This window comes from Equus asinus, chromosome 8, assembly GCF_041296235.1.
Source record: "Equus asinus isolate D_3611 breed Donkey chromosome 8, EquAss-T2T_v2, whole genome shotgun sequence".
NCBI lineage: Eukaryota > Metazoa > Chordata > Mammalia > Perissodactyla > Equidae > Equus > Equus asinus.
Window position 1 is genome coordinate 29,425,370 of NC_091797.1, and position 25,384 is coordinate 29,450,753.

The 25,384-nt window shown below is 40.6% G+C and overlaps 1 protein-coding gene across 3 annotated transcripts; it reads right to left on the reverse strand.

Moving 5' to 3' along the window:
• Positions 1-714: 714 nt before the first annotated feature.
• SNRPC (small nuclear ribonucleoprotein polypeptide C) lies at positions 715-12,655 on the reverse strand. Of its 3 annotated transcripts, none has more exons than XM_014846278.3 (7): positions 12,510-12,624; positions 12,120-12,162; positions 7,559-7,667; positions 5,311-5,400; positions 4,025-4,129; positions 1,576-1,632; positions 715-1,130 (listed from the first exon to the last, which is right to left on the reverse strand). In XM_014846278.3, exons 1-7 carry the CDS (start codon positions 12,515-12,517, stop codon positions 1,006-1,008), a joined length of 537 nt encoding a protein of 178 aa, XP_014701764.1. In that variant the 5' UTR covers positions 12,518-12,624; the 3' UTR covers positions 715-1,005. The 3 variants fall into 3 exon arrangements, with proteins under 3 accessions (XP_014701764.1, XP_044632433.1, XP_014701765.1); XM_044776498.2 differs by lacking the exon at positions 12,510-12,624 and adding an exon at positions 12,271-12,398; XM_014846279.3 differs by lacking the exon at positions 1,576-1,632 and having other exon boundaries at positions 777-1,130; positions 12,510-12,655.
• Positions 12,656-25,384: the final 12,729 nt, after the last annotated feature.

The following is a 25,384-nucleotide window of genomic DNA, read 5'->3' on the forward strand; positions in this document are numbered from 1 at the left end:
AAATTCTACGTTAGCCCAGTGATATAACAATGATAGTCTGAAGACACCTTCTATACCATGGAAATCTGTATAATTTTACCATGGCTATTAGAAAGTTTTCTGGGGCCGGCCTGGTGGCGCAGCGGTTAAGTGCACACAATCCGCTTCAGCAGCCTGGGTTCACTTGTTCGGATCCTGGGTGCAGACATGGCACCGCTTGGCAAGCTGGCATGCTGTGGTAGGCGTCCCACAGATAAAGTAGAGGAAGATGGGCATGGATCTTAGCTCAGGGCCAGTCTCCCTCAGCGAAAAGAGGAGGACTAGCAGCAGTTAGCTCGGGGCTAATCTTCCTCAAAAAAAAAAGGAAAGTTTTCTGATTATTTGAAACCCAAGAAAAAGAGGAGCTGAGAGAAAGAAGAAGCTGAAGTTAAGGCAATTCTTGCCATTTTTGGCTGACATGCATTCACTGTGAAGTCTTTTTCCCTACTTCAGCATAAAAGACTTAAAATCTTTCACTTACTAGACAAAGTAGTATTCACATGAAAAATTAACCAACTGTGCTGTTTATTATTTTAATCAACAAAAGCTCTACAAGTGTGAGATTTACCCAAGTCTTGTACAAGAGAACTTTACTAAATAAAGGCAGGGTGCCCAAAGGGATCTACTCTATAGCTAAGGGAAAAGAATGTCATGCAGAGGGCATGCTAAAGAGAGAATGAGCCAGAGAAACACAACTGAAATGCTTCATCTCCTTTATAATACACGAAGAATACAGAGGAGAGAAAAAAGGGAACACATTTTTAACTAAAAGAGCTGACAATTTTATTTTCACATTTCACAATACAAATGAAAACCGCTGCTTTTTTTGTCCCGCCACTCCCCTCCAAAACGATTCTCTCTTTGATGGGATAGGGAGCAAGTCTTCCTTGTCAGGCTGTCAGAAAACACCCAGAGTCACAGCACCATGATCTCCTGGTGAAGTAGAACAAGTAATATAAAACGATAGAAAGAGGCTCCCCTCTCTCCTTATCTGTCTGGTCGAGTCATTCCTGGACGAGTGGGTACCATCATGGGACGGGCAGGTGGTCTCATCATTGGGGGCCCGGGCATCATTGGCATGTGGCCTCCCATAGGTGGCCTCATTCCAGGAGCTACAGGACAAAATAAAGAAAAGGAAAAAGGAGAGTCAGAAAATACTACTTATGAGAGAGCTTGATGGGACTTTCTAATTAAAGACAAAAAAGTAGCCCCCCCTGCAAAATGCTGGAAAAAAGACATACTGGACAGAAGAAATGCAACAAATCCATCACATCTGTCAATTACTTAGACATTCTCAAACAAAAAACAAAAAGGTCAACACAAGAACCATATGGGAATCATGATCTAATGATAGTAAGGGGGAAACTATTAATAGACTGTTTGCCAGAAACCACCACTGCTTTCCAGATACTAGTTCCCTAAATTGATCTTTTTTACTCACTCAGGGAAATTCTCAACTAAGTCACATGTTATTCAGTCAGCTCTTTTAATTAGCTCTATCCACCATATAACCAGGAGCTATTCATGGATGTACACAGGCACAGAGGACAGTCTTACCACTAAGCGTTTGGTCGGAGCTGTAGGAAAGGTGAGCAGGAGGCCCATGCTGGGAACCTGTCAGTAACCATACTTAGCTCAAGTCAAGAAAAATAACAGGCAATAATGTGATTTATAACAATCAGCACACACACAAAAATCTGATTTTTCTAACGCATTTTAGGAAGTATTAATGAATTTTTTAAAGTGTCTCATCAATACATCAGCCAAATAAATGAGCCAGGGAAGGGAGGGCAAGCAGAGAGGTGGAGGATGGGGAGGAACACAGGCAGTTTCACAGAACTGGTAATGTTCTACTTCCTCAGCTGGGTGTTGGGTTCACAGGTATTCATTCTATTATGCCTCATTTTCATGTTACATATTGTCTTTCTAAACATCAAATTTTAGGGGGCAGGCCCTGTGGCCTAGTGGTTAAGTTCAGCGTGCTCCACTTTGGCGGCTGGGTTTGCAGGTTCAGATCCCATGCACGGACCTACACCACTTGTCAGCCATGCTGTGGTAGCGACCCACATATAAGGTGGAGGAAGACTGGCATGGATGTTAGCTCAGGGCTAGTCCTCCTCAAGCAAAAAAAGAGGAAGACTGCCAACAGATGTTAGCTCAGAGCTAATCTTCCTCAGCAAAAAGGAAAAAATAAAATTTTACCTATTTATTTTTAAGTAAATCGTTTTGATTAAAGGCTTGCAATAAATGGTTCAAGAGAAAACTATATTCACATCTGAATATAGCCTATCACAAAAAGTAAAATACAAGTATATAAAAGACACAAAATCCAACAGGTACAGAATTTTTTTAAGATCAATTTCAACAAGAACAGTGAATACTAAACTTATAAATATCTTATTAAAAAATCCCAGCATAACATAACCTATATTCAGCATTTCTTAGAGAAAACTGATCTAGACCAAAGATTGAAAACAAGGGACCTATAAACTTGTTTTCTTTGGTCTCCAAAGTGCATTTAATTTTAATTAGTTGGCAACTAATAAGTCTAATTACTAATAAGTCAGTCTAGATTCCTTTTTTCAACTTTTTATTGTGGAAATGTCCAAACATCCACAAGAATAGGAAAAAAGTATAATGAACATCCATGTACCCATCATCCAGCTTTCACAATCATCCACCCATGGCCAACTTTGTTTATCTTATCCCCATCCATTCTCATCCCTGCCCACCCCCCAAATACTCAATTATTTTAATGCAAATTCCATAATCTTACTATTTTATCCTCGTTAAAGACAATATAAGTGGAGAAGTGGAAACACCAAGCCTGCATTCTCAAATGTCAACCACAGGCTGAAGCTGAGTTCTAGAAGCCTTCTTTAGATGTCATATATTCCCCAGTCACCACAACCCTAACCCCTCCAGGAATTTGAATTTGTGACCCTGATTTAAGAATGCAAAAGAAGCCATCCAAGTCACTTTGAATGTGTTTTGGGTTCACAAGCCAGTAAGGCAGGAACTCTTTTTATCTATACTCTCCCACCCCTCTAAGTGATAGCCACAGCAAGCACACTGAATGCTTCTGGCTGGGAAGCAACTCTTATACCTTTCTTTGCACCTTGTCTTACCAGCTGAATTGTAGGCTTCTCATGTCAGCTGTATTTACTCTAATTACATAATTTATTCTTCAAACCAACAAAATATGAGTGTGAAAAAAGAACTGCTTCTCTAAAACTAAGCTGATACTTAGACTGAGGCAAATCATCCCCAAAAGGTGCTCACAGATTTGGTAGGTGAGACGATCATAAAAGACTGGAACTAGAGTGCCTCACAAGGTCTCTAACCACTTCAAAGAAAATGAAACTACAGCTGGTAAAGGATGCATTATGGGTAGTTTATTGGTTCATGCAAGAAGTATATGGTGTTCCAATTAGGAGACTCGTTCTCAAAGCAACGGCCCTGACAAAGTATCAGAAAAATTTGCAAATTAATGTACATTTAAGTTTATGTTAAAATGCTTGAGGTGTAAGTTTTTTTCCCCCTCCTGAATAAAAGACTACCACGCCTAAGACCCTTTTCATGTACTAATTTGGCCTAGTTAAGCTGCAAGACTCAATCAGCAATAGGAGGTAGCTCTGTTCCAAATCAAAACTGAGAAAAGTAGCAGCACAAGTATATATCCACCCTTCCCTCTATCCTCCAGCGGAACAAGCTCATCTATCTTTCTCTTCGTTATAAAAGGCCACAAGTCAGGAGAAGTCAAGGAAACAGGAGGGAGGGAGAAGAAGAAAAAAAGAGGCAGCCTTACCCCGCTTTTAGTAGCACATGCTCTTTGGATACCATCCAATTAGAGTGATAAACCAAATATTTCTTTTTCTTTATCATTACAGATTCACCAAATGTAATTTGTTGCAATAACACATTTAGACAGCTAATTAAGAATTCCATTTAAATGGAGAATTACAAGACAATGGAGCATCCTAGAAGGAAAGAGATTCAAACTTACCAGGTCCCACTGGCATCATCCCAGGAGGAGGAGGACCCATCATTGGCATCATGGGCGGACCTCCCATATGAGGTGCTGGCATCATACCAGGGCGAGGAGGACCCGCTGAAATAAAGAATGGGGCCTGAGGTTAAGATATACTTATATATTACCATTTTCTGTTCTTAATGAAACAAATAGGGTCTTATGATCTGGTCCAAATTCTGTAACAAAAGACTCCTCATGGTTTCTTTTCTAACAGAAGATTCAAAAAAATCAGCATGCCACAAATCTTCAGTTACTCTATGACCAAAAAGCAAGAACAAGCCTGCCTAGACAGAAGTATAAAATTAAGTCAGGCTCCTCAGGTTAAAAAAATTCTAAGAGAGTTTAATTTTTAAAAAGGGGGTATTATACCTTCTGCAGAGCTCCTAAGAAAAAAGCTGATGTACATAAGCTGCAAGTACCTAATTTCAGATCTTTAAGAAAAAAAAAATCAAAACCTAGATTTAAAAGATTCTTTGGAAATACAAACATGTATATGCAGAAGTATTCCTAACAGTATCATTTACAATAGCAACAATTTGGAACAACTTACATGTCCAACAACAAGAAAAGGTGAGGTGAATTACGGTACATTCATACCATAGACCTCTGCTGTTAAAAATAATGGAGTTGAGATGCTGGCCCGGTGGCCCGGTGGTTAAGTTTGCATGCTCCCCTCAGTGGCCCAGGGTTCAGTGTTCGCAACAATAAATAATGTACTCAGCAATACCTCTTCATATATGAGCTCATCTAATCACAGGTACATTCTGAGCTTTCCACTGAATCTGTCTCAGATCCACGCCTGGGATGCCACAAATACAATATCCTACTAATAATGCAATCAGAAGATACTCTAAAGATATTTCAGAAATTATACCACTAAAGTTGTTTTCTATTACTATCTATGTATTCATTCAATGAGCATTTGAAAGCCAACTGTGAGATAATCTAGCAAAATCAAAAAATAACCTGGGGGCCAGCCCAGTGGTGTCATGGTTAAGTTTGCCTATTCTGCTTCAGCAGCCCAGGGTTCGCAGCTTCGGATCCCAGGTGCGGGCCTAGCACTGCTCATCAAGCCACACTGTGGCAGCCAGCCACATAAAATAGAGGAAGATTGGCACAGATGTTAGCTCAGTGACAATCTTCCTCAAACAAAAAGAGGAAGACTGGCAACGAATGTTAGCTCAGAGCCAAGCTTCCTCACCCAAAAAAAGATAATCTGCCCAGTTACACCCCTTAAGATAAAAACTTCATAAACTTACGGAGACTAGGAGGAGGTGGGATCATTGCCCCTGCAGGAGGAGGAGCAGAGAATGGAGTCGGAGGTATCTTTCCTTGTTGAAATGCAGCGGCTTTGGAGAGAGTGAGAAAAAAAAGCACACACAGTGAATAAGAATTCAACAACCCATTTACTAAAATAATCACTTTCTTTGGCTGAGTTAATTCTGGGAGATTGGAGTGAAAACCTCCCATCTATCAATGTCTTACCAAAGAGAAGCACATATCTTTAATACAGATGTGGTTTGTAACCAATTCAAATCATTCATAGTTTTGTTTGAAAAATGTGCAATACCTGCCCAAAGGCCAAGCTTAGTAAAACTTCTATCCTTCCTATACATGCTGTTCTGAGTCAAAACAACACACCATCTTGGTTTACCAGTTTTGAAATTAAGGCACTGAGCTAAGAGATGTGAAAGGAACAAAGATCTCAAAGCAAGAGCCTGCTCTGAGGCGGATTATGATCTTAAAAAATGTCCAATACAATCAACTTTTAATTTTTCTTTCAGACAATATGAGACACAAATGAAAACAAAAGAAATTGAAGATCATTTATATTTTGTTTTAGAAAGGAATCATAAATAAATACTAAATACACACTCATAAAGTCTATTCCTGAATGTAAGCCCTACCTAATTCATGCAGTCCACAGCCCAGGCACAACCCCACTCCGCTCCACCCTACCAGGGCAAAGGAGGTCAAATCACTCAGGTAAATCACTGATAATTAATAAGAACCAGATCCAAAGAACTGACGTAGAGCAGAGATTTAGGAACAGCTATTTATAGTCCTCTGACTAGAGCCTGTACTCTATAAGGAATCATATCCCAATAAGAGCTTTTCCAGTCAAAAAGGCACCTCCCACACTCTGTGTACAAGGACAGCTTATAAAGACTGAAGAGGGAGTGGCTAAGCCATTGGCTCAGTAGCAGACTCAATATCAACACAATCATGGCCATGATGAGGTGTGTCCCTGAGGACTCCCCTCCTCTCCTCCAAAAGTCTTCCATCAAAAATGCTTACTCATCCTAAACTCTTCTGCTGCATATGAAAAATAACTAAACGAATATAATGCTAACTATTAATACTAAGAAATTTCTAACATCTTCTCAAATAGAGAAAAAAAACGTAATTTATTTTTTCAAATAAAATGAGACTATCTCTGAGATTTGCTCCTTAATAATCCAGGAGAGAGAAAGGGAGTAGATGAAGATATTCAGTGGCTCTCAATCAGGGGCAATTTTGCCCCCCTGGGGACACTGGGCAATGCTTGGAGATATTTTTAGTTGTCACAACTGAGAATTGCTACTGGTATCTAGTGGGCAGATGTTAGGGCTGCTGCTGAACATCCTACAATGCAGAGGACAGCCCCCACAACAAAGAATTATCTGGCCCCCAAAGTCAACAGTGCTAAGTCTGAGAACCGTGGTATACATAAAACAAGACTGCTGCAGCCGGGTGAAGGGAACAGGGGCAGGAGCAGCCATGGAGGTTCATTCATTAAACTTCTACTTTGTTTGGAATTTTCCATAATAGTTTGGCTTTTTTGAAAAAAATCACATCACAAAGTCCACATTTGCCTGCCAGCTCTGAGTACAATAATTGGTTTAAAAAAGGCCACATTTCGAATACACCAGAATGATCTATCGTAGAAAGGCAACATGTCCTTTGTCAGTGACTTGGACTCAACTAGCCTAAACAACAAAAGTGTTCCTAAACAAAGAGTATGGCAGGTACCACAGGAGTCCAAAGCATACCCAGACTATTCTAGCACATCAGTTACTTCCTTTTTGATCAGTTATCTTTGCCAGGACTACAAAGAATAAGAAACTCAAAGTCTCTCAAACTCTTCGAAGATACCTACAAACCCACCCCCAACCTTTTCCTACTCTAACAGGAAAACAGTCCTAAAAACTATGGATCACGACAAAGGAGGTTTTATATAAATTTGCTACAAAATCTGGTCCACATCAATAAAAAGTATTAGGCAACTCATTCTTCTCTACCCAACTTCCCAGTCTAACCAATAACTGATTGATCTAACCCCAATAATTAATATTAATGTGTTCATATATCCCTGGGAAACCAATGACCTTCCCCTTCTTTCATTCAACACACCAGAATGCTCCTATTTACCATTCAGAATGAGTTGCTTCTGTGAAAAGCAACAGAGACAGGGACAAGAAAGAATGGGACCATTCTACCACATCAGAACAGGAGACTGAAACATACTTGTTTTGTCAATCAGGCTCTGAGCCTGCTCTTCCATCCATTTCTGATAGTAGTCTTTCACATTCTCTTTGTGTTTCCTACCACTGCAGTGTGTCTTTCTCACAGATGGCTGTAAAACAAAAACGTCATGTCACAGAAACACACTTCCAAAACTAGAAATTTTATAAAGCCTTACCTTTACATAGGTAGCCTGGCCACCTTCAGCAGCTTTAGCTCAGTGCTAAAGCATCACTTGTAAACATTATCCAACAATGTATTGTGGTAATTTATCTACTATATTTATTATCTAAACCAGGGGTCAGCAAACTATGGCCCATGGGCCAGCCACCAGATTTTGTTAAAAAAAAAAAAAAAAAAAGTACTGGAACACAGCCACATTCATTGGTTCATGTATTGTCTATATCTTCTCTCTACAACATCAGAGTAATTGCAAAAAGACCATATAGTTCACAAACCTAAAATAATTACAATCTGACACTTTAAGAAAAAGTTTGCAAACCCCTGATCTAGAACACAATGCCGTTTTAATGCCCTTTCTTAGGTCATTTCCTGGAAAAATAACCTGGCTTACCTACATTTAAATAACAGTTTATCAGAATATATTCTTTTAAAGGACTATGACTCTAGAATATAGACTCTATACGATCACATCCTGACCTTTGTCTCTACCCCACTAATCCTTCTGTTCCTTTTTTTTTTTTAAGACTGGGACCTGAGCTAACAACTGTTACCCATCTTTTTTTTTTTCCTTCTGCTTCTTCTCCCCAAATCCCCCAAGTACATAGTTGTATATTTGAGTTGTGGGTCCTTCTAATTGTGGCATGTGGGACACCACCTCAATGTGGCCTGATGAGCGGTGCCATGTCCGTGCCCAGGACCCAAACTGGCAAAACCCTGGGCTGCCGAAGCAGAGCACGTGAACTTAACCACTCAGCCACGGGGCCAGCACCCTGTTCTTTTTTAAACAGTTTTATTGAGGTAAAACTGACATATAATAGACTCTACACACTTAATCTTTTGTTTTTTTAAGTTAACATTTACAACGAGCCAGACACCATGCTACGTACTTTACAAACAGTGTCTCAATCTTTATAAAAATCACAAGTGCACAGTACAATGGACTACTAATCAGAAAGAACTTATCACTGATACATGCAAAGTGGATGACTCTCAAACACATGCCAATCAAAAGAAACGAGACACACATACACAGAGTATATACTGTAAGAGTCCATTCATATCAAGCTTTAAAATCAGTAATACTGATCTTTAGTAATAAAAACCAGATCAGCAGGGGCCAGGGGTGCAGGAGATTGCAAAGGAATACGAGGGAACTTTCTGAGATGATGGAAATGTTCTCTATCTTGATGTATATATACATCAAGGTGCAATCATTTGACACGTCATCAAACTGGACACTTAAAATGTGTGCATTTAACTGAACACAAATTACAACTCAACAAAATTGATGGAAAAAATCACAAGATTATTATCTTCTATTTATGCTTAAGGACTTGTCTCAAAACACAGAGCTGGTAAACAGGAAGCCAAGGCCTGGAATCCGGGTCTCATTCAGACGCTCCTCATGGCTGCCTACTTACCTCCTATTGGTATACCCGCTCCTCACAGGACTGCTTCAGCAGCAGCAGACATGACCAACGCTACGTGAACAAAGACTGTCTTTCCCTGTCTCCCAAACCACTGCTGACACTAACACAACAAGGAAGCCTTAAGCGTAATAACAAAATTATGCCCAAGAACAAGCAAAAGTTCAAAAATTACAGCACTGAATGTTTTGTACATTTCAAAGTCGACCACAGGGAATTGCTTCAACCATCATGGAAATTTCCTACTGTTTTCACAGGATATCATGATAGAACAACAGTATTACAAGGATTCCTGATGTTTCTCGTAGACACTTATTATAAAGAGGGACATTTCAATTCTCTGAATTCTGACATCAGCAAGATGAGTGGGTATACGACAATCTAGTGCTGAAAAAGGATAGAAAGGCATAGTCTCCTACTAACAACTTCAGAAAATTATGACTAGGTGTTTGACCTAGAGAGGAGATTAGAGAAAAAACAAAACAAGAACAAGACTGGGGATCTACAGGCAAGCTACCACCAATACCAACTTAATGGAGGGGGTCTCCTCTGGGACGACCTATAATACTATTCAGAACTATTTTTCTTCAAGAGGAACTGCCCTACTAACATGTTCCACAAATAAACTAATGCTGAACTACATCTGGCTGTGTGTTAGAAAGAATTCCAAATGAAGTGAAAACAAAGAAATCATTGGCTAGGTTCCTGCAGCTACTACTCAAGATGAAAATAACCAAGAGTTCTGATTTAATCGGGTTTCTGCACAGGTAGAAAGGTAGAGAGCTGCAGTTCTCAAGGTGTGGCCCACAGATACCCAACGGTGTCTTAGAACCACCTTTCAGGGGGTCTGCAAGGTCAAAGTAATTTCATAATAAAACTAAGCCATTACTTTCCTTTTTCACTGTAATGACATTTGCACTGATGATGCGAAACTCCTGGCACTTTAGAATGAATCAAGGCAATGACAACCCAATGCATTAGTGATCACTGTATTTTTCAATCTCATGTATTTACAGGGGGAAAAAGGCCAGTTTCACTAAGACACCTTGATGAAGCAGTAAAATTATTAATTTTATTAAATGTCAACCTTTGAGTTCATGTCTTTTTAATATTTAGGTGACAAATGGGAAGAAAATACAAAGCGCTTCTGCTGCATGCCAAAATATAATGCTATTTCAAGGAAAAGCAGGCATGCAATTGTTCAAGTTGTGAGCTCTACCAGCTGCTTCACTGACAGAACATCATTTTTACTTGAAAGCAATTGAGAAACAAACTGGTTATTCAAACTTCTCAAAGATAAATGAAGTGAGCCTGTCACTTCAAGGAAAACAATAGATAGTATTTGTTGCCAATGATAAAGTTTAAGCTTTCAAAGACAAATTAGAATTTCAGAAAACCTGGTCTGCCACCATGAGCTTGTCAGCCTCCCAATACGTAAAAGCCGTTTCTGATTAGACTATGACATTAACGACTGACTTTTTATATTACATAGTTAAACGTGTCACCACTTAGAACACCTGCATAACTGAGTAAACCAATATTTTCCAAATGACCAAAGCATGTTACAAAATCATACATAATAAAAGATCCACTCGAAGTGCAAGACAGACCAGTGAATTTTAATGTAACAGAGTGTGGAAAGTTTGATATGGTTTCAGATTCCATACTGCAATTAACCACGTGTTGGATTTTGGTACAGTAATATAAAGTATTAAAGAACACTCATAATTATCTAAAAAGGCTATTAAAATTCTCTTCTTTTCAACTATATATCCATGTGAAGCTGGATTCTTCAAATAATTTGACCAAAACAACACAGTGCAACAAATTTAATGCAGAGGACGAGAATCTAGCCATCTTCCATTAAGTCAGACATAAAGAGGTTTCCAAAAAATGTTAAAACAATGCCATTCAAGGGGCTGGCCCTGTGGCCGGCTGGCTAAGTTTGCACACTCCACTGCGGTGGCCCGGGGTTACACCGGTTCGGATCCTGGCGCGGACCTAGCACCGCTCATCAAGCCATGCTGAGGCAGAATCCCAAACAGCGGAACTAAGAGGTCCTATAACTAGAACACACAACTATGTACTTGGGTGCTTTGGGGGCAAGAAGAAGAGTAGGACTGTCAACAGATGTTAGCTCAGGGCCAATCTTAAAAAAAAAGAAATTCTTCTTAAAAAAATATCATTCTTCATACTAAAATTTTTGTTTTGGAAAACATTTATCTTTCACTGTTAAAATGTTATTTGCGTTATAAGTAAAAAGTCTGTTATTGTTACTTTTAAATTACTAAGTATTTTTTAATGAAATTTTAATTTCAAATACAGCAAGTATTAATAGACATAACCCACTAATTTTTTGTTTATACATAACAGTAATTTTTAAGAGTATAACAGGACCATGAGACAGGAAGCTTGAGAGCTGCTGGTATAGAAGCTCTGGAGTTAGACTGCTAGGCCTATCTTCCAGCTCTATTCAACTTACTGGTTTTGCAACATCCAGTCAGTTATTTGTCCACACTCTGCCTCAGATTCCTCCTCTGTAAAATGGAGATAATACTAACCTCATAGGATCATCATGAGCATTAAACACGATGACACATGTAAAGCATCTGCAACACTGCCTGACACACAGTAAATATTCAATCTTAGTTGCTGTTATTATTTGTTAAGCAGTTTTTAATCAAAGTAGCCACTTTCAAATTTAGGCCTTTCTTTCCAATTTAATCAATCAGCTTTATTATTTTGGATTTCCACTGAAAACACTCACTACTGGAAGACTAATAACTTCAAATTATGAAGACAGTTCCAGGAAGGGTGGGGAGAAAAACACCCCAAATTATTTTCTCTAAGCAGTAGCGCTTAAACCTCAGCAAGATGAAAAGCACAAACTTACACCTTAAGAAAACCCTAATTTATTACATATAACATTTTTCGAAATTGAAAACACTACTTACAGAGTCATGAGTGAGGTATGTATCGCAGTAGTCACAATAAAACCTGGAAAGAGATGGAAGGTAGAGAAAAAGAGAAGGTGACAACCACTTAGTAGATGCCCACCCACCGAAGTGCTGTTCTTTGAAGGTAAAAATAAAATAAAAGACCTACTCAGGATTCGAAGACGTCAAACAGAGCGTCCTGACATAAATCAGGCTTTTTTGTTGCCTTACGCGGAGCCGACCGCCACACTCTAAAAGGGGTATCTAGTGCTTCCGGTCTCCCTCCCGCCCCCAGACCCTCGCGCTTCCCCAGAGGCTTCAAGGGCCAGAACTGGCTCTGCGCTCCCCCCACGGGGCCACAATTCATGACCTCAACTGCGAACACCCCCAGATTCAGGCCCCACTCACTTGGGCATGGTGCTCTACAGGCCGTTAACCACTCCGTTCCGCGCCGCCCGGAAGTGACGCACACAGCAAGCGCCGACGCCGAGAAACCGACGAGTCACGCGCGACTTCAGAAACCCTACCGGGTCGTCCAATCCGCTTCCCGCGCTGCGCTGCGAAGGCTTTACTCGCATCTAAGGCTAGCGAGGGGCGGGGCTTTCCTTTCCCCTCCCTCCACCTATAGGAAGGCGGGAACCGGGAGGAACAAGGGTGCCTTAGGTTCAATCCGCTTCTGTTTCATCTTGACTGGACGCTTCCGGAAGCCTGTTATTCATTCTGTCAACAAATATCTAATGATTGCTTGCTCTGTGCTAGGCACTGTTATTAATGCTGAGAAGACAGCAGTGACCAAAACAAAAATCCTTGCCCTCATGGAGTTGACATTCGAATTGGGGAGAACAATGATAAAGTCAATATGTAGCAGGTTAGGTGGAGCCAAGTACTGGGGGAGAGGGGGAAAATGAAGCAGGGAAGAGGGGAGTTCAGCTTTAAGTAAGACAGTCAGAAAAGCTTGCTGGGGAGGTGACAACTGAGAAATAATGAGTTTCTTAAGGCAGTAAAGCCAGGCGCAAGCTATTTACATACCGTCGCTTTTTTGAGTCTCATTAACCACAGGAGATAGTAGGATCCTCAGTTTCGAGTCCCGTCTCACAGCTTTCTAGCTGTGCTGCTTGCACAAGTTATTTCATTTTTCTGAGCTTCAGTTTCCTCGTCTGAAAAATATGGGTAATAATTCTTACTCGTGGGGTTTAAGGCAGAATTAAATGTGGAAATGCTTGTAAAGTGTTTAGTACAATGTCTGTATATACTAAGCCCTCCACACGTGGCAGCTATCTTTAGACTGGAGGAAACTGATAGAAGTAACTTGTCCACAGAAATAACCTGTTCTAGCAACACCACCAAACTTCCAGCCTACTCTATCAGATTCCAAAATGGCCTCACTCCTCCTTCAGAAAACAGAAATAAGTATTAGGAACTGGAGGAGAGACTTTTGATTCTCCTACTCCACATTCTCTGATAGTGGAGTTGCAACCAAAATAATACTGATTGCTACTTTATTTGAATGTTTACCATGTCGTAGGTGCTTTAAGTGCATTAATTTATTTTATCTATTCAATACCCAGTATTATTCGCATTTCAGATGAGGAAACTGCACTCTAACAAGATTAACTGTACCACAAAGATTACTTCCTGGTCTTAAAAGAAAAGTTAGCTGCACAATGAAGTTGTCAGGCCTTTACCACTCTAATAGAGTAAATCTTAGCATTATTAATGGAACAATCAGATATTATGTGTCTCCTGCTGAGATGCCAACATTAAGTAGACACTATCAACTGTGATGTGTTCTTACCAAAAATGTTTAACTTGGATCTGATCAAGTTTATAGGATAAAGTAGAGGAAAGCAAAAGGCAGCAAACAGATTGAAAAGGTGGGACATTCTGCAGGACAACTGGCCTCTTTCACAAAGTCAAGAAAAGGTGTCATTCTAGATTAAAATATTTTAAGAGACAAAACAACCAGATGTAGCGTATTGTCCAGGGTTAGATCCTAGTTTGGACAAACCAGCTATAAAGGACATGTGGGGGGGTACTGTCTGGGTCTTAACATTGCAGTTCTAGAAACCCACCTTTGTGCAGGCACCCTGAGTCGATTCTTCTCAAGGGAATGGATTCATTAATTATGTTTTGATTTTTCCCTAATTTCTCCCTGTGCTGATCTGGACCCATTTTGCCTCAAACCTGTTCGTCATCTTTCCTCTTTATCTTTTCAGTATAGTGGTGGTGGGCTGACATGAAGGCTGCGTGGCCTGGACTCCTATGCTGTTTGGCCGCCAGGCTGAGTTGCTGGGCTCTATCAATGAGAGGCACTTTTGGAGATTGGAGGGATTGAAGGAAAAAACAGAGTATTCTCACCCCACCCCCAACCTCAGGCTGTCTCCTCCTACCTGCCTGGCTCCAACTTCTAGCAGATGATCACAGCCACCGGGCTCTGGTAACATGATGTCCTTCATGTGTAAGGGTCCCTCCAGTGTAAGGGTGCCAGTAACTTCTTGCTCTTGCTCATCTCTGGGCTACTTCACTGTTCTCTGTTTCACTTTTTATGTCTGCCAACACATATATAACCAGTTCTCTGAATTAAATTCTCTCTGTTTTAAATACCTAGAGTGGTTTCTGTTTTCCAGGACTCAGAGGGGATCTTACCTCCAAGTTCCAAGGGGTATCTCCCCCATGTCTTGCCCATGGGCCCTATTATCTTGTAAAGTAGTGCTTTTCACACTTTTCTTCTGAGTGTTCCAGGCAACTGAGAGAATTCATTTGTTACCCTCATTTCCCTAGGTCTAGGGTCAAAATCCCAAGGGTTCACCTGAGCTTGAAATGCCCTTGAACTCGTGTGGTGTCTTAAAAACTCACAATATTTCACTTTTTCCTTAGGTATTTTACGCTTAAAATGTATTTTATATATTTATTTTTGAATAGGTAACTAATACACATGGTGGAAAATTAGAAAAGCACAACGGAATATGTTCCCCAGCCACAGCTCTAATACCAGTTTCTTAGATATCCTTCCAGAGATAGACTATGCATATGCAAACATAAATGTATGTTTCCTGATTCTATTTTACAAATGCATAGTATTTCATTGTATGGATACACCTCAATTTATTAACCAGCCTCTATCAATGAACACAAATGTTTTCTTGTCTTTTGCTATTACATTGATGTTGAAGTGCATAGTTAATTCGTACATATGCAAATATATTTGTAGGATAAATTTGTAGAAAAAGTGAAATTACTGGGTTAAAGAGCTTTGCATTTGTAATTTTGAAAAATACTGCCAAATCACCCTCCATTGTAGTTGTACCTGAGAGTGCTTTTTTTTTTTTTGAGGAAGATTAGCCCTGAGCTAACATCTGCCGCCAATCTTCCTCTACATTATACGTGGGACACCTACCACAGCATGGCTTGACACGCAGTGCCATGTACGCACCTGGGATCCGAACCAGCAAACCCCGGGCCACCGAAGGGAAACGTGCACACTTAACCACTGTACCACCAGGCCAGCCCGTGAGAGTGCTTTTTCATCTTTTCAATCTGATAGGTTAAAATGGCATTGTATTATAAATTTAATTTGTGTTTCTCTTGTGTATAAACTTGAGCATTGTTTCATATGTTTAAGAGTCTTAAAGAGTCTACGTCTTCTATATAGACTGGCTTTTCATGCCCTTTGCCTCTTTGTCTATTAGTCTCATTATTTTCTTTTTGATTTGTGGAGAACTCTTTATACATTAAGGAAATTAACTTTGCCTGTAATATGAGTTGCAAATATTTTTCCATTTGTTGTTTGGCCTTGGCTTTATTTGGGGGGATTTTTATTATGAAAAAAATTTTAACTTTATCTGTTGGTCAAACTGATTTATCTATTCCTTTACAGTTTCTGGGTTTTATGTCATACTTAGAAAGCCTTCCCCTCTCTGAGATTTTTTAAAAAATTCTCTAATATTCTCTATATTTCTTTTATTGTGTCATTTTTTTCATGTTTATATCTTTTATCTTTCTGGAATTCATTTTAAAGTCGTGTGGAATAGAGATCTAACCTAATTTTTATTTTCACAAACAGCAATCCAGTTATCCTAGCACCAGTTGTTGAATAATCCATTGTTTTTCCTACTAATTTGAAATACTACTTTTATTGTATTCTAAACTCTTCTATAAATTCTGTTTCATTTCTGGGTTCTTAGTCTGTTTCATTGGTTGATCTGTTAAGGTACCTCTACCAATCATTTCAGTTGTTACAGCTTATATCTTATTTATGGTTATTTTAATATAAAAGTATTTTCCAATTACCCAGTTAAATTACTTAACTTTATCCCTTCCTAAAAAAACATCTTACAGCAGTGACTCATGTGTTACATTTTTCATGTGGTTTGACACATCATCTGGTACACTGTTGTATATCACTGTAGGGTAGAGTTGTCAGCTAAATATACAATGCCCAGTTAAAGTTGAATTTCAGATAAACAATTAATAATTTTTAGTAGAAGTATGTCCCATGCAATTTTTTGTATATCTGGAAAATCTACTATAGAGTACTCTATTAAAAATTATTATTTTAGTGGCCGGCCCCATGGCCAAGTGGTTAAGTTTGCATACTCCACTTCAGCGGCCCAGGGTTTGGCAGATATGAATCCTGGGCACAGACATGGCACCGCTCATCAGGCCATGCTGAGGTGGTGGCCCACATAGCAGAACTAGAGGGACCTACAGCTAGAATATATAACTATGTACTGGGGTGGTTTGAGGGGAAGAAGAAAATAAAAAAGAGTAAGACTGACAACAGATGTTCACTCAGGGCCAATCTTTAAAAAAAAAAATTATTATTATTATTTTAGTTATATGTGAAAAAAACAACTTAAACTAGCTTAGACAAATAGGAAATATAGAGGCCCAGAAAGCTGGGACACTTAAGGGTAGATTTATTTTCGGTTATGGTTGACGTAGGGTCTCAAATAATGTTACTTGGTCTCTTTCTCTCTCCATCTCTCATCTCTGCTTATCTGCTTCTCTTTGCACATTGGCCTCATTCTCTCACATGCAGCCTGGTTTTCTCCATGCAGATATCTCCATGCCTCATTTATCTCCGAAATTCTGTTCTTCTAGCACCATAATGCCAAAAACCAGGAAGGGGCCTGAATGGCCAGACTTGGGTGGAGAGTCCTCCTCAGGTGGGGATAGGTGGGAAATTATAATCAACAGTCCCACTCAAACCTCAGGGAGTGAGGGAGGATGCCCAAGAGTTGGGGGAGTACTATTTCAAAAGTACCGAAAACTCAACTCAAATGAAATGCCAGTTTAAGGTGATAATTTCCATTGTGCCCATGAGAAGACTTCAGTCCTTATTGCCTTAATAATCTACACTTCTCAACTTTCCCATCTCTTTCCCCAATCCTAAGACACAGAAAGTAATATTCAGTTATTCAGTATTTAGTCAACAAATATTTACCTAGCACCCACTTGGTGTTCAGGTCAGTGTTGGCCACTGTCAACAGCAAGTGAATAACACACTGTGCCCACCATTAAGTTTAGTGTAGGAGATAAGCGTTTAAACAAAGAATCATAGCATTACATGGTAAGGACTATGATAAGACAACTTCATCAAGAAGTAGTACTGGGTAGTGGTAATGAGCACAACTTCCAGATCCAAACTGCCTGGATTTGAACCCCGGTCCACAAGCTACTGCGTTGACCTTAAGGAAGTTACTTAACCCCTTTGTGTCTCAGCTTCCTCATCTGTAAAATGGGGACAATAATAGTACTATTACATAGGGTCGTGACTGTGAGGACTGAATAAGATAATTCTCACAAAGCACTTAGCCCCTGATAAGCACACAGTAGTTAGTGGATAGTGTTGGCATTGTCAGTAATAAGAATCAGTACTAAAAACCCAGGTCTCTTGAATTCCACATCCAGGAATCCTTCTAGGCCTCTTCAGGGCCTCACAAGAGGTGGACTGTGGACCTCAGAGGCATTTTCTCTCCCCTTTCAATAAGAAACTTCAGCCCCACTTTGCAGCCATCATTGGCCTCTGACTCTTCTATGTATTAGGCACTCTTCAGAATTCACAATTCTTATTCCATTTTCAGCCCTCAGGTCTCTGAAATGCTGGGGAGAGGCTGAATCCCGGAGGTGGATCTGCCTCTGCGCTCGGAGCTGTACTTCCAGCTCGGCGGGGGCTGATCTGTTGATACATCCTCACTGGGGACTGTCATACCATTGTGACTGTCCCCTGTAACTTTTCTTTTTGAACTGAGGCATCACTGCCACGAAGTGGGCCTGGAAGGCTAAAACTTGATCTTTCTATTTGGAAACAACAGCAAGACATAGGGGGCCAGTTGTGGAAGCTCCCACCAGGCCTCCTGGGTGGGTGTAAGCATAGCTATGGCTGGGATCTCATGACGGCTGCTGGTGAGAGGAAAGGGAATCTTTCTGAGGACTTTAGCCAATCTTTATCCCATCCCACCCTGCAAGGGAAATCAGTTGAGAGGTCACCTAGCTGCTGCTTTCCAGGGCCAGTGCCTGGAGACAAGGCTTACACCAGTCAGCCTGGGCAAGTGAGAACCACAGTAGGACCCATGAGGATGCCCATCTGGCACCTGCGGATGGCTGCAGACCCCATCCATTTATGTCTGGCTGAGTGAGGAGAAAATAATTATTCATTTTGTTCTGCTCTGATTGTCTTGCCTCCCTCACAGTAAAGAGAGGGTGTGCTGCTGGGAGTAGAAAAGGCCGAAGTCCCAGGGCCTGGAGAGCAAGTTCTTTTCTGAACCTCTTAATAATCTAAGGCTGTTGGACCAACAGGTCATGGTGTCAGGAGGAATCCAGGTCGGGCACTAATCACCAAGGCAGAAGAACGGGTTTGGCAGGGTGGTTTTGAGTAACTCCTTACTGAAAAGGAGTTATTACTCACTCTTGGAATGTCTTCTCTTAGACAGATATGATATTTTCTCTGTGAGCCCATGTTATTAGCACAGGGAGCTTTCAGCCTGACTCTAGGGGTGCCAAGCTGGAAAGCTGGAAACAGTCACCTAAGTGGTCTCTTTGTGGCTTAATACCCCAGCAGGACCTGAGGTCATGGTTGGGAACGAGGTGCACACGCACACACACACACCCCATTCCGCGGCCGCTGAGCGTGTTGTCTGTAGTGACTTGGCTTTTACTGGAGAAAAGGGAAACAAACATTTCTTTTTTGAGGAAGATTAGCCTTAACATCTGCCAACCCTCCTCTTTTTACTGAGGAAGGCTGGCCCTGAGCTAACATCTGTGCCCATCTTCCACCACTTTATATGTGGGACACCTGACACAGCATGGCTCGACAAGCAGTGCCATGTCCGCACCTGGGATCCGAACCTGCAACCCCTGGGCTGCCGAAGCAGAACGTGCACACTTAACTGCTGCGCCACCAGGCTGACCCCAAAACTAACATTTCTTAAGCACCAAGATTGTGCCAACGCTAAACAGTGTGCTTTCATCATGTTATCTTTCATTAGATAATGGGATTTGATTTTGAGGAATTTTTACTGATGCAGAAACTGAGACGCGAAGATGTAATGTAATCTGATCAAAATCCCATAGTTAATACACAGCAAAGACAGGATTTGGACCCAGATAGTCAGAGACCACTGCTTATGTTCTTTCCATCAAACACACTGCTTGTACATCTGAGACCTTAAAAATCTCGGCCTAGGGGCTGGCCCCGTGGCCGAGTGGTTAAGTTCGCGCGCTCCGCTGCAGGCGGCCCAGTGTTTCGTCGGTTCGAATCCTGGGCGCGGACATGGCACTGCTCGTCAGACCACGCTGAGGCAGCGTCCCACATGCCACAACTAGAGGAACCCACAACGAAGAATACACAACTATGTACCGGGGGGCTTTGGGGAGAAAAAGGAAAAAATAAAAATCTTTAAAAAAAAAAAAAAAAAAAATCTCGGCCTGGGTGTCGCCTGCTCCCAGTAACTCCCTTACTACAATTGATGAGCCTGAGTTTTTCCGATAAGTATTTCAGAGTATCAATATGTAGCAGCCCCCAGTTGGAAGGCCTTCTACATACAAAGGACAGCTCCATTAAAAGGTGAATCTTATTGTATGCAATTTATACTTCAATAAACCTGACTTTTAAAAATATGTTGAGTATAATATATGAAAAGCTTCTACAAAATAATAACAAAATGACTATCAACTCAATAAAAACGTACAAATGAAAAGGAAATATAAATGTCCTTTAAACATGTGAAAAGATAGTCATCTTCACTCATTATAATATGAATTCAAATTAAAAGTCACTGAGATATAATTTATTACTTTTCGGATTTATTGCCGGCAAGAGTGAAAAATAGTATAACTACTATGGAAAAATATTTGGCAGTTTCCTTTAAAGTTAAACATACTCCTCCCCTGTGACCCAAGAATTCCGCTCCTCAGCAGTTCCTGCAGGGAATGAAGCGTATGTCCATACAAAGACTTGTACGAGGCTGTTTAAAGAGGTTTTTTTCATAATAACCTCAAGCTGGAAACAACTCAAATGTCCACTCCAGTAGAACGGTTAAACAAATTCATGCAATGGAAACTTACTCAACAATAAAATGGGGCAAAATACTGATATACACAACAACATGATCTTTATAGATACAAACATTATGCTGAATGAAAGAAGCCAGACACAAAAGAGTGCACGTGGTTTATTTCCAATTATATGAAGATCTAGAACAGACAAAACTAATTTATGGTGGAAAAAAAGGAAAACAGTGGTTGTGCTTGGGGGTGTCAAATTGCTGAGGCAATGGAAATGTTCTATATTTTGACAGGAGTGTGGGTTACATATATTAAGGCATTTGTCAAAATATTAAATTGTGAACTTTAGAATTGTGCATCCTCTTCCCTTAAAAAAAAACATAAATAAATACTGATCTATACTTAGTAGATCAGGCCTGAGTAACTGAGAAAATATGCGGAAGGTAATGGGAGCCAGTTTTCTCACAGTTGGACAGAGGGAGTTATAAAAATGGAGAGAGGGAATATACCATGTCACACTGGACTAGAATTGGAGGTATCAGCATGAACTCACGGTTTCATGCAAATTTCCTAGCTTTATCCACAGAGAAAGCCAGGAGAAGAAATGATACACCAGTTGCAATGAGCATACATAGCACCCAGATCTTGGTTTCTAAATACCATTCTCCAACAAAAGGAGGAACCAGGGTTTCTGGGAGAACAGACTTCTACAGAGAAAGTATGACATGAACCTGAAATATCTTCTAGTGCCAGAAAGTAGGAAAGCGCTCAAAGAACACTGGCCATATATCAAAAGAACACAGAAACCAGCTTTAAGGGGCTTCCACTGGCCAACTCTGGGACAATCTGAACATCAAAAATAAACAATGATGGTAGTGGATTATATCCTGCTGAATCAAATAGGAATCCATGAGTCTATTCTGATAAATAAGTAAATAAATGTGGGAGAATGAGGAGACCTTCCTTATATTAGAATTATATCGAGTACTAATATAGAAGGAATGATGGAGTTAGAAAATCATCATGGATGCTAAAACTAGAGGGTTAAAGCATGATGAGGAAAAGTCTCAAAGTATCTCCCCACAAATTACTTTTTAGTTACAAAGAGGAAATGATAACTTTACAGTGGAGAGATCTGGCAGCCTCCACCTTAACCAAGTGATCAAAATCAACATTATTAATATTGGAACAAACCAGCATCACGTAGCTCTTGAAATGACATTATACTCCGGTTGAAACACATAATCTGAATTTAAGGATGAAGGAACATCAACCAAACAAAATTTGAATGACATTCTGTAAAATAAAAAGCTGTACTTTTCAAAAATGTCAAGGTCGAGAAAGACAAAGTAAGGCTGAGGAACTGTTCCAAATTAGAGGAGACTAAAAACTCTTGACAACGAAGTGCAAAGTGTGATTCTGAACTGGATATTAGATTGAGAACAGAAATAGGTAAAATGGATACTCTCTGGACCCTTGCCACATTTTGAAGATGGACTGTATTAGCTTCCTATGGCTGCTGTAACAAATTGCTACAAATTTGGTCCATTAAAATAACACACATTTATTCTTTCACAGTTCTGGAGGTCAGAATTCTGAAATCAGTTTCACTGGGCTGAAATCAAGGTGTTGGCAGAGTCATAGTCCCTCTGGAGTGGTAAAGCACACAATGTCTCCAACTTACTTTTGAATAAATCAGAAATATATATGTAGGGGCAGCCCCAGTGGCCTAGTGGTTCAACACACTCCACTTTGGCGGCCCGGATTCAGTTCTTAGGCGCAGACCTACACCACTTGTCTGTCAGTAGCTATGTTCTGGTGGCAGCTCACATACAAAAAGAGGAAGACTGGCAACAGATGTTAGTTCAGGGAGAATCTTCCTCAGCAAAAAAAAAAAATATATATATATATATATATGTATGTATGTATGTATATATATACATGTAAAATGGGGCAAAATATAAACAATTAGGAAATCTGGATAAAGCGTATACAGGAGCTCTTTGTACTATTTTTGCAATTCATCTACAAGTTTATCTCAAAATTTAGAGATACCAAAAGAATAACTATTAGGGATGAGAGAGGCAGGGATATAAGACTAAAGTTTCATGCTAGTTCTAAGGTAAATGGCATAGATTCCTAACCAGAGGCAGGCTTACATAATAACACTTTGCATTTGGATGATGTTTATTTTCCAAATCATTTCACAGCTATTGCCTTATTCGATCCTTGCAATAACCTTGTGGGGTTGGAAGGGCAGACATTTTTATTCCCATTGGATAAATGGAAAAACTGAGTCACTCAAGTGACTCAACTAAGATCCCACATGAGGTTAGTGGCAGAATTAGAGGTTAGAAATTCTCTCCTGATTCTCCTGTGCTGCTTGTGAGGGAGTGGTTCAGAGTGGCTGAAGTCAGACAGACCTGCTCAAAAGTCCTGGCTACAACTCATCTAACTGTTTTACTCAGGGTTGGGGGGTTTATGCAGTGGTGACAAATCAACCCTGAAATATTGGCAGCTTAGCACAACCAAGGTTTATTTGCTGTTCCCATTACAGTGTAATATAGGCCAGTTGGCTCCCTTGAGAGGCTCTCCTCCACGCAGTTCCTCGGGGCTCTGGGCTCTGTCCATGGGAGTGGGGAGGAGGTGGACTGGGTCCTTGGCTTCCAGCTGTGCAGCTAAGGAAGAGAAAATGGAAGTTTGGGTGGAATGTTTTAAACCTGGAAATGAGGTATATCACATCTACATTCACTGACCACAATTCAACCCATGATCCCATCTAAATGACTGGAGACCTGGGAAACGTAGTCTTTCCGTGTGGCCGAAAGAAAATACAACAGTTCAGTGAACATCTAGCTTTGGCTCTGCCATACCTAGCTATATAAACTTGAGCAATTTATTTAAACTTCTTCCAGGTGTTCTCATTCATCAAATGGAGATAATAATACCACCTAGGGTTGTTGTATTAAATGAAGCACACAACGTACATGACATGTGTAGCATAGTGCCTGGCACATAGTAAGTCATAAATGTTTGTTATTAGCGTTGTATTAGCTTCTCGTATCTCTTATAGTCTTGGTTATATCAATTCCCTGGCTAGTGGTGGAGATTACTCAGGCCAAACTTTTCCACATGCTGCCCATTTGTTCCTTGCTGTCTGCGCACAACGTAGTGTAGATTTGTTTCAGCAAAAAGAAAGATCAAGGCCTTGGAGCAGGGCCCACATGGCTGGATGTAGTGTGAAGAACAATGGGTTACAGAATGTCATTTTGCACCATATACCTCAATGCAGAGGGCTGGGGGCAGTGCAGGCACCCTGAACCTCCTGGGTTTGCTGAGATGGCCATTCTCATTTTTCTTAACAGGTGTTGGCAAACTTCCAACAAAGCTGGCTAAGGAGTCTATTCTCCACTCTGGAATTTAGAGGGAGAGGAAGGAATGGTATTTGGGGCTGGAGGGACGGGGGGACAGAGGTAACAACTGTCCAGAGCTACAACTTTCCCCACTCAATGACACAGTAGTTTAAGGTGGCCCAACTAAGGCCCAACTAGGGACATTCTTGGCCTCCTGGTGACCTGAAAAGCAGAACACTGGGATTCATGAGCAGGAGTAGGGTGGACCCCTCCAAAGAGTCATGCCTGACCATTTCTTTTCTGCTGGATAGAAACATCCCTTTCAGTCTGGAAGTGGGTACCTGGGGCCAGAATTTGGGACCTGCAGCTTTCATAGACCTTACTCCATTTGTTACACAGAACCAAACCATGATTTGGCCCACCAACATAGAGGGTGGTTTAATCTTCCAGTTTGTGGCCAGAGTGGAGACGTTTAGCAATGTAATTCATCATGGTGTAGCCAAATTAATCCTATTTTCGATTAGTAGAAGTCTAAGTTCTCTTGGTTTTACAAACTAGCAGATTTGGGAACACAGTAAAGTGAAAACTCAAGACTCCAGATCAAAATTTGAATCCACTTGATAATAAAATAGCAACTTTTACTAAAGTTTTAAGTCAAACATGCAACTTTCAGTCATTCTTATGAGAAGACCTCGCAGCATTTCTGGTGGTTATTTGCAAGCCTTGGACCTCTTTGTGGCTCAAATCAACATGAGTGTGTTCAGAACTCCTTCCTTCTCCACACAAGACCAAAGTCCAGACAGCCTTCCCCAGGATCAATGTTAGGCCCTGGTTAATTGTGCTATTTGCTGACTAACTCTCTGACCTCTTGGACTCTAGACCTTATCTGTGTCAGTCTATCGTCCAGTTTAATTTCTCTCTTACTTTAGTGATCTTTGTGACTTGATGTCTTTCTACTGGTATCTGCCAGACCTTGGGAAGTCCTGTTCTTATCACTTATCATAAGTGGCTCCAGAATTTCTGTAAGGGGGATCTTTAGGAGGGGCACTCTCTTTGGAAGGTGGTTAGGCAGGTCTCCCTTCTTACACAATTCCAGGGGCATCCCTTACACCAGATCTCACATAAATGATACCCTTTGGAGTTGTGAAACGTGGGGACGGATTTCAGGAAATTGTTGTCAAGCTGCATTTCTCTCAGACTGTTTCTACTTAAATTGTGTGTCTATTTGGAGACGCTTGATAGGCAGGGAGGGTAAAGCTCTCACCAAGCCACCTCTTGGTGCCACCACGACCACCCATGACCAGATGTGAAAATAAATGTGGGGAGAAAATTTGAAATCAAGCTGGTGGTGGTTTGCAGTTACCACCAGCACCTTCGGAAGTGTCAAGAAGTCACATAGCAGAAGTGAGACTAAAATGAAAA

Bases quoted from the DNA above. Each gene is read 5' to 3' on its own strand.
- SNRPC (XM_014846278.3), bottom strand. The intron at 7,668-12,119 runs GTAAGTAGTGTT...TTTGTTTTACAG, and splicing joins CATACCTCACTCATGACTCT to CCATCTGTGAGAAAGACACA. The intron at 5,401-7,558 runs GTATGTTTCAGT...CTCTCTCCAAAG, and splicing joins GAGCCTGATTGACAAAACAA to CCGCTGCATTTCAACAAGGA.